Source organism: Diadema antillarum, unplaced genomic scaffold (assembly GCF_040938485.1).
Source record: "Diadema antillarum isolate AM-2024a unplaced genomic scaffold, OU_Dant_1.0 seq00000807_RagTag, whole genome shotgun sequence".
Classification (NCBI taxonomy): Eukaryota; Metazoa; Echinodermata; class Echinoidea; order Diadematoida; family Diadematidae; genus Diadema; species Diadema antillarum.
Window position 1 is genome coordinate 227874 of NW_027271688.1, and position 8771 is coordinate 236644.

An 8771-nucleotide genomic window follows, 5' to 3' on the forward strand; every position below is an offset into this window, starting at 1 on the left:
CAACAATACAAGTAAAATAAACCTGTATTAGTGTGTGTTCTGTTTAAAATATAGAAAATTGAGTAAATACTGAATTTGATTACTGGTACAAAAATTATTCAAAAGATGCATGTAGTGTTCTGTGGTCAGTTAGTGGTGATTGCTATATCAACACGATAACACGATCATCTAGACACAAGTGCAGATGGAGGGAAAACATTGGGAGAAAACATCAATAACTGGGTGCTGTCGTGGGGATGGTGGTTGTTGGGGGGGGGGGGGCTTATATCAAGGCACTGTAAGGAGAAGTGAGTGAAATGATGGACATGATCTTTTTATTACCGATGCTCACAGTAATGTTTAGCATCTACAAGGCTCTATTTTTTTTTTGTCATCACAGAAGAGTTTACCAGTTCCTCCTACTCTTCGAAAAAACTTTTTTTTTTTCCAAATCAAAATAATGTATGGGCTACAAGATGCATCCAGGTAAAATCAAAAGCAACATGAGGCACACACTCCTAGAAAGTGTTGGTTATCATTTGGGTTTCAGTGTTTCATGAGACTTTCGTGTTGTGTTTGCACCGTAAAGCGACCAAGGTGACCATTATGAGCGTGTTTCTACTGAGAGCACCTCACATCCCTGGCATCGCCACGAATTTTGTCCAACGCAGCACCTCGTATTTTACGACCACTCGAGCTGTTTCTACTTAGCGATAAAATACGAGGTGATGCAAAGGTGACGTGCAAATGCGGCGATTCCGGAAGTCAGGTATTTTTAAGTCACAGATTGGGTCACGCGCGCACTGCCTGACAATATAAAATGAAATACTAAGTAACGTGGTGTAAAATCAAAGTAAGTGATGAGGGCTTAGTAATGCAATAAGTTAGGCTGTTAATCATGCGAACAATAGACGATGAATGCCACAATTCAAATGTAACGTAACGTATAGGGCCTATAGCACGTACACAAGCGAGTTGGTACAAACAAAGCAAGTTGCGATTTTGTATTTTTTTCGTATTTTGTACACATGTGTCGAAGGAGTGTGTGCGATGAACCAATTGAAAAGCGCGGGGAGAAATTCTAGACGTCCGATACACCACGAATTTTGCTACCCGGTGTGTTTCTACTGAGAATCGTCCTTCGCGTCACCACGCATCAACCACCTCAATAGGTTGACAACGGAGCACCTCGCATCACCCGGCATCGGCCACTACCCGATCTGTTTCTACTGAGGAAAAATTCGAGGCGTCACCATGCATCGGCCGGTATCGGCCGGCATCGGCCGGTATCACCACACATCGGCTGGCATCACCTCGAATTTTTGTCGCTCAGTAGAAACACGCTCTATGACCATGAACTTACTTTTATAGAGCTGTTTGATGTGAACATGACAAAGTTCCCAAGTCTCCCCCCCCCCCAATTCTCTCATTTTGTCTCTATTTCAGATAAACATGTATGGAGGGGATTGGTTTCTATTATTCAGTAATAGTGCCAGCCAAATTCAGTCTGTGAATTCATGGAAGATCATTGGGGTCTTGCGAAAGCCTTTAAAGGTTGAGGAAGACGTGATTCTCTTACATTGACATTGGGTGTCAAAAGAGATGAGTTCAAGTGTACCTTTGATGCACACCTGTGGGTAAAGGTACAATGTGTACATTTGTATCAGTAATTTCTTTAGGATCATGATGTGGCATGATGTGGAGGAACTACAAAGATTTCAATTTGGTAGCTGACAGTTACTGGAAAACTTACTGTAGCTTTTGAAGAAAACAATAGCAAGGTAAAGGCATTGCGTATTTTACCATCGCACAGTTTGACAAGTGTCTTTTCCTTTCTGTGTGTGTGTGTGTGTGTGTGTGTGTGTGTGTGTGTGTGTGTGTGTGTGTTAGTGTTACCATTAAGCATCTTCAAAGCATTGTGATTTGATGGTAAACAGAATAGTCTCCTCTTCTTCCCCCCCCCCAAAAAAAAGAGAAGAAGCTATCACCTTTAAGGCATTCCTCTGACTGTTACAAGAGAAGAATGACTGAGACTAGTCTGAGCTTACGGTGTCAGTATCACGTTAGGGATGGGTAGGGGGAGTGCAACATGGATCCATGTCTTCTTGGAGTGTTTCCTGGTGACTCAGGCTCGTGGGTTTTTTTTTTTTCGGGGAGTTCATCCTGCATCCAACACCCGAAAGAGAACTCTTCATCGTCTTATAAATCCTACCCTAGCCTAGGCCTGGCCATCAGCTGCGGAAATGTTCCGAGAGCGTGCCAGGCCGTTTTGACTAATTCACTGTTCACAGGTTGAAAAATGAGCAGCCAAGGGAACAAAGATGTTGAATCAAAGCGAAATAATTTATTATCACTACTGACATGCTGTTTATTGACCGTGGGAGAGAAATATATATTTGCTACGGTGTATGATGTCATATACATATGCAGTGTTTACACACTGAATTTTTTAGTTGCAGAACACACACACACAAAAGTATATTCTGATGTTCCCGCTAAATCTGTACCTTTTCCTCTTTGTTTTGTTTGTTCTTCTTGATCAGGGTTGTGTTATGGTATACAAGCAACTAAACTGGGCCGTAAATTCTGTTTAGGTACTGGTACAAAGTGATACCAAAAACAAAAGGAACAAGCCTTCCTTTCATTGCTTTAATGCAGATGGATGTCAGATTAAGCTCAAGTATACATACCTTATGTTTACATCTATCATCAAATACATTGTTTTTGCAGTGATAATCCAAGCGGAACCAGGGACACCAGCCATCAACACAGACAGTGTGCTCTTTAAGGCTGACAGAACGGTGCTGGGGCAGGTGAGTGGGACCAGCCTTTAGTGGCACAGCTGATGTGAATATAGCATACATTTATGAAATTACATGCATCAAGTTTTCAGAGCAAGATGCGATATGGATTCCACTGAGAAAATTTTTTTTTTAAATCCTTAGGTTTTTTTGTTTTTTTGTTTTTTGTTTGTTTGTTTGTTTGTTTTGCTCGGCTGTGAAGATGTGATCATTGGTCTTCAGTGGAAATGCTTCGTAATCTAATTTTGTATGTTGTAATTGATCAGTAATTCAGTGTTCGTAAATGTAATGCCAATAAAATATGAATGTAGAGTAATGAGTGTAAGTAAAATATTTTGCCTCTGGGGTTCTTGTTTCATAGCAACATTTTAAAGCTAGTTTACAGAACTAAGCAGTTACCACAGTGACATCGTAAACACTCCCAGATGATTTATAGTAGTGTTTTTGTACTGTATCTCTTTTTCTGCCTTGTGTGCATAATGTATCTGGCTGACTGTAAATGTGGGTGTGTATGCCTGTATCTCGCAGGTCTATGAAATTTTTGGGCCTGTCGCTTCTCCGTTCTACTCTGTGCGCTTCAACTGTCCCGCGGACATCGAGGAGCATGGCGTCCGCCTGCAGACGAGGGCTCTCTTCGCCCCGCAGAACATTGACGTCACGCAGTACGTCTTCACTGAGCAGCTCAAAAAGTGAGTTTGGGTCACCTGATAAAGAGTTCTGAAAGCATGCAACAAGAGAGAGAGAAAGACAAGAAAAAGGTGGAATGAAATGAAGGAGAGGTAGTAAATTGAATCACTCTTTTGAAGCTTGAAGAGCAAGTGAAGACTTTTTAAATCGACTGTCATTTCTGATTCATTGGAGCATGACTTAACAGGAAAAAAAAAAGGATTGACCAATGATTACGCTTGATCTCCAAAAGAATTTAAATTCACACAGACTGTACACTAAAGGCCCTCATCTTCCTCTTGCAGAGTTAAAGACCCGATAGCGTGGGAAAACACGGATGGTCCCACTGAATTGATATTCTTTTTTTCTGCCCACCAGGTTATATTCGAAACAACAAATAGCGCCTGTTTAGCCACGTGTCAGGGAATATGTGCATTGAAGTGCACACTCATCAGTGACGGTCAATTCCAGTCTACATTCTTTGGCTGTGTTAGTACTTACATAGTGATCAATGATAAAGCTGTACACACACGTTTTGTTACGGGGATTATCAAAGAAATCTGAGCTGGGCCAGCCTTCCCACCCCATGGTATCCCCATGTTACTGGGTTTTTAAAGGGAGATAACACCCTTTTGTTTTGAATTGGCTTTAAATAGCCAAGGTGTTTTTAAATGACATCTATCTATAACAGGGAAATTACACATGCTTTTAAAGCTTGGTGAATTTCTGTCACCAGGGTCCTGTTGCATAACATGATGCAATCAAACGTAAGTCAGAAAATCAAATAGAAGTCAGTATTCAGCCAGTCAGAATTGGGTATTCACAGACTTATATTAGATTTTCTGACTTACGTTTCATGGCAGCTTTTATACAACAGGGGCCAGCATACATTAATGTCACCACATGTCATTGTTGGTTAGAAGAAAGTGTATTCACAAGTTCTTGGTTCTTGTCTTTTGTGTGTGTGTGTGTGTGTGTGTGTGTGTTTCTTCCTGTTTTGTGAATTTATAGATGCCGGGGATCTGATGCATCCTGGAAGAACGACGAGGAACCTCCGGATGAGTTTCGAGACTTCAGCGATGATGAGGAGGAGTCTCTTGTGAGGAACAAGAAGAAAAAAGACAGGAAGAGAAAAGTTCCTCAAGGGTGAGCAAAAAAATATAAAAAGGTTCTGTGAACTGTTAGTGGCAGAAGGAGAGAAGTTGATTATTGATTGTAAAAAGATTTTTCTGGGCAACAGGGGTGGCAGGGACGTTACATGTAGGCTGGTTGGTACTGAGGACATTGTGGTTATTGTGTTTCCTGCTGCAGACATAAAAATGTTCCTGTTTTGGTGACCTTTTTCCGAAATGCCATGTGAAAGCACGCCTGCCCCTTTCAAGAGGCAAACCCTTTGTCAGTTGGATGAGGTGTGGGAGGGAAAGGTTGAAGATTCTGCGATCTCGAGAGGTAGAAAGAGAAGATGGGGAGGGCGACGTGGAATAGAGAGCCTACTTTCCATATTCGAAATGGGGAATCCCTCCACGAGCATCAGCTACAGTCAAAACCTAGTGAGCTCAGCCTTGATAGGTGGGCACGTCTTTATACAAGTTTTATTGCAAAACTAGCACACTGCTGCGTTGGAAAAGGTAAATTAGACAAAAATACACACAGTCATTTTTCTGGTCAGCATAACACAAATAAACATGAATTGATAGGCTGTGAAGCAGGCACTCTTGTCTGCACTTCGGGAGCCTGGTATACCGGGTTCATTTAAGGAATGGGTTAGTATTTGTAGGCAGGAAAGGATGTAAAGTCCAAAATAACATGTATCAAGAAACAGTAGAATACTCTGTTCTCTTTAAAGATCTTATGGAAGTTTTTTTTGGTGTTTTTCTAAGGAGTTTTGCAAATAATAATAGGGGGTATTTATAATGCCCGTTACCACTCAGTCTGAGTGCTCAAGAGCATGAAAATGCAAGAAAAAAGCAGTACAGATTGTCTTTTGCTTCTTTGGGACACCCTCAATATTTCAAATAATACAGAATGTTCCTCTAAGACTGATCTGTCATTCATGTTTCGCTTGTAGGAAAATTTTGAATGGTCATGAGACCTGGACACAGAGCGGACCGAGCAGCTGGAATCAGGGACCAAGGAGAGGTAAGCCCTGGAGAGAATGCAGTCCCTCAATTTCACCCTCTTCTGAGATGGCTCTGAAAGGAAGGATAAACCTGTGATGGTCATTTTCCTTTTTCTTCTTGAAAACACATATACATGGTCAAATTTGTCACTAAACCGAGTGCGTTATCTCAAGGGTGACAATGTTGACCCCAGAAACCTCTGTTTAAAAAAAAAAGAATAAATAGATAGATAAATAAATATTGTTTTAAACTGGAAATACATGTACTCTGAATAAATACATAAGTGAGTTCACATTCAAGGTTATGCATAGTAGATCCAGGAGTTGGACAGAGATCAAATGGGGGGAAGGGGGGGGAGCAGTTTGTACAATTAAGTCTCTTTTTTTATGCCTCCGCCCGAAGGGGGCCGGAGGCATTATGTATTTGGGTTGTCCGTCCGTCCGTACATCTGACCCCATTCGTTTATGCGATAACTTGAGTAACATTGAGTGGAATTTTACTAAACTTGTCCAAGTATAAAGTATGATGGGGCAATTGATTAGATTTTGGGTGAAATCGGCCAGAGGTCAAAGGTCAAGGTCAAATTATGAAATTGCATCCGTTTACGAGATAACTCAGACTGGATCAAGCAAATTTCCCCAAACTTGGTCCAAGGATGACATATGATGGGGCAATTACTTTATTAGGTTTTTAGTGAAATTGGCCAGAGGTCAAAGATCAAAGTCAAATCCTAAAATTTATCTTTTTACGCAATAACTCGAGACTGGATCAAGCAAATTTCACCAAACTTTGTCCAAGGATGAGCTATGATAAAATAGATAAGTCAGTAATTTTTTAGTGTAATTGGCAAGAGGTCAAAGGTCAAAAGGTCAAATGCTAAAAATTTTGCTATTTCCCCCATATCTATGCAATGCCTGAAGGTATTTTCTTAAAACTTAGTGTAGACATGAACTACTGAATAAAGATTCTCCAGAGAGTGTTTCAGGTCATGAGGTCAAAGGTCTAAAGGTCAAAGGTCAGGTGAAAATGTTAAGATTTAACTTTTTATCCATATCTCGCAAACGGTTCAAGACATCTTCATGGAACTTGGTACATATGCATGTACTGACTGGCAGGGATTATTTAGGGAATTTAGGGGTCAGGGGTCAAAGGTCAAGGTTAACCCCTCAAAATTTCTTTATTTCCATCATATATATGTACAGTAGTACTTGCAGGATTTTTCTTTAAACTTAATGAATACATGTATTACCTAATGGATAAACTTATAAAAGGGTCAAAAGTCAAGTAAAAATCCTCAAATCCCCAAATACTTGTACCTGCACTCCTAGACAATATAGCAAACCTAGTTCAAGTAAAGTGAACATTCAACACATTTGTTACAAACCTGTCTTTTCATTATTTTGCCAGTTATGTGAAACTGTCATCACACATTGTGAAGACATTGTACTATACACCTATTAGGAGAACCATGCATTATGGCGGAGGCATACCAGTCGCCATAGCGACATTTCTAGTTACATTTAAGTCTTTTTTAACGACATAGTCACATTTTCTAAATACAGTGTACTTGGCAGAATGCAGTCCCTCAATCTCAAATGAGATGCTATTCCACCCCTCTTCCAAAATGGCTCTCAAGGAAGAATTAACCTGTGATGGTCATTCACAGTGACAAGAGCTGATCATGTGAGATATCTGCCCAGCCAGCAGGCACTGCTCTTCCTTTCTTGGGAAACCCTTCACTATTAAGAGGCAGAGGGACAGTCTCTGTGTTTGACTTGTATTTCTGCAAAAGCTTGAGCAAGATTTAGAAAATGTTGAAGGGAAAGAAGCCTTCATGAGAAAACTGATGAATAGAGGTAATAGGAGTGTTTAGTCGTCTAGAGAACAGACAGTGTCTCCACAAATGTGACGCGAGGAGTGTCACCTTTCTAACCTGATGCGTTGAACTCTTTACATGAGAAAATATCTTAAATAATGCTAAATCACTTCCTTTTCTCACCTGCATCCCCAGGTCATTTTCAAAGCAACGTCCAGCGAGATCAGCCACGGGCCCATCCCCCATTACAGCGCACGACGCCAGCGAAACCACTCCTCCCGTTTCCAGCCGGTAGCGGACCCCGCCCTCCGCGAGGGTTTAGTGCACGTTCGCCAGCAAGCTTTCACGGTCCACCGCACCCATCCACGAGGGGACATCCGGCCTTTGGCCACATGGGGATGAGAGGCCCTCCCCCAGAGATCGACTGGAGCCAGAGGTTTCCAGCACCGTGGAACCTACCACCACCACCACCACCTCCACCACCACCTTCTTCCAGGGATAATCACAGTGGACAATTTCAAGGGAATCCTTTCCTGCTGGGGCAGCAGCCGAGCTATCCGCCCACACTATCGGGAGCGGTGTTGCATTCTCCAATGTTCCAGAATCCGTTTGTTAATGCCCCACCACCATTAATGTCGCCGCCGGTATCCTGTCCACCACTATCCCAGGCAACTGCGCCCGGGGCAGCCCTGCCCCCGGCAGCTTCACCTCTGGCAACGCTACCCCTACAGCAGCATCAGCAGCATCAGCAACAAGGGCCGCATCAAGTCAGAGGCTTCTCGGCGAGAAAGACTGACAGTGCCCTGTCTCGGCAAAAGAGGCAGACTGGAGATGGAGGACAGGCTGTGTATTCGGCCAGGAAGTCTGGTATCGCCCCGCCTTGGCAGAAGAAGCAACCCGTCCAGCCGGCAATGACGACCTCCGTTGCTTCTGCGGTACCTGCCAAACATCCTCCGCCGCTGATGGGCCAGCCATCTTCTCTGGGGGCGTCGACAATCCCTGTGGGCGGGAACAGCGCAGCCGTGCAGTCGCTGTCTAGTAGGATGAGTCTGTTTCCTCCGACCAATCTCCCGCCCCCTCCCGTCCCCCCGCCTGCCTTTCATCCCCGCATGATGCAGTCATTCCGAAGGCCACCAAATACCCAAGGAAGATTTACTGGAGCATCTTGAGAAAAGCCGAGCTTGAGTCGGACTGAAAGCTAATTTTTTATTCCTACTACACGTGGAGTAGATATTGATGAGACTCATAATACAAGCTGTCGAGTGCAAATTCTTCATTTCTATCATTTCTGTGACAATATGTTGACAACACTGTGTTGCTGCAAAGCACAAGCTCTATTTCATCGTACACAAAAAAACGTGGACGACTATCTCTATCGCCAACCTACCA

At 42.7% G+C, this 8771-nt stretch overlaps 1 protein-coding gene across 1 annotated transcript in view; it reads left to right on the forward strand.

Moving 5' to 3' along the window:
* LOC139739579 (uncharacterized) overlaps positions 1 to 8551 on the forward strand; it is a 29476-nt gene extending 20925 nt beyond the window's left edge. Inside the window, exons 4-8 of the mRNA XM_071650182.1 lie at positions 2710 to 2792; positions 3309 to 3469; positions 4458 to 4592; positions 5515 to 5585; positions 7578 to 8551. Coding sequence (XP_071506283.1) covers positions 2710 to 2792; positions 3309 to 3469; positions 4458 to 4592; positions 5515 to 5585; positions 7578 to 8551 — 1424 coding nt within the window. The remainder of the gene's footprint in view (positions 1 to 2709; positions 2793 to 3308; positions 3470 to 4457; positions 4593 to 5514; positions 5586 to 7577) is intronic.
* Positions 8552 to 8771: the final 220 nt, after the last annotated feature.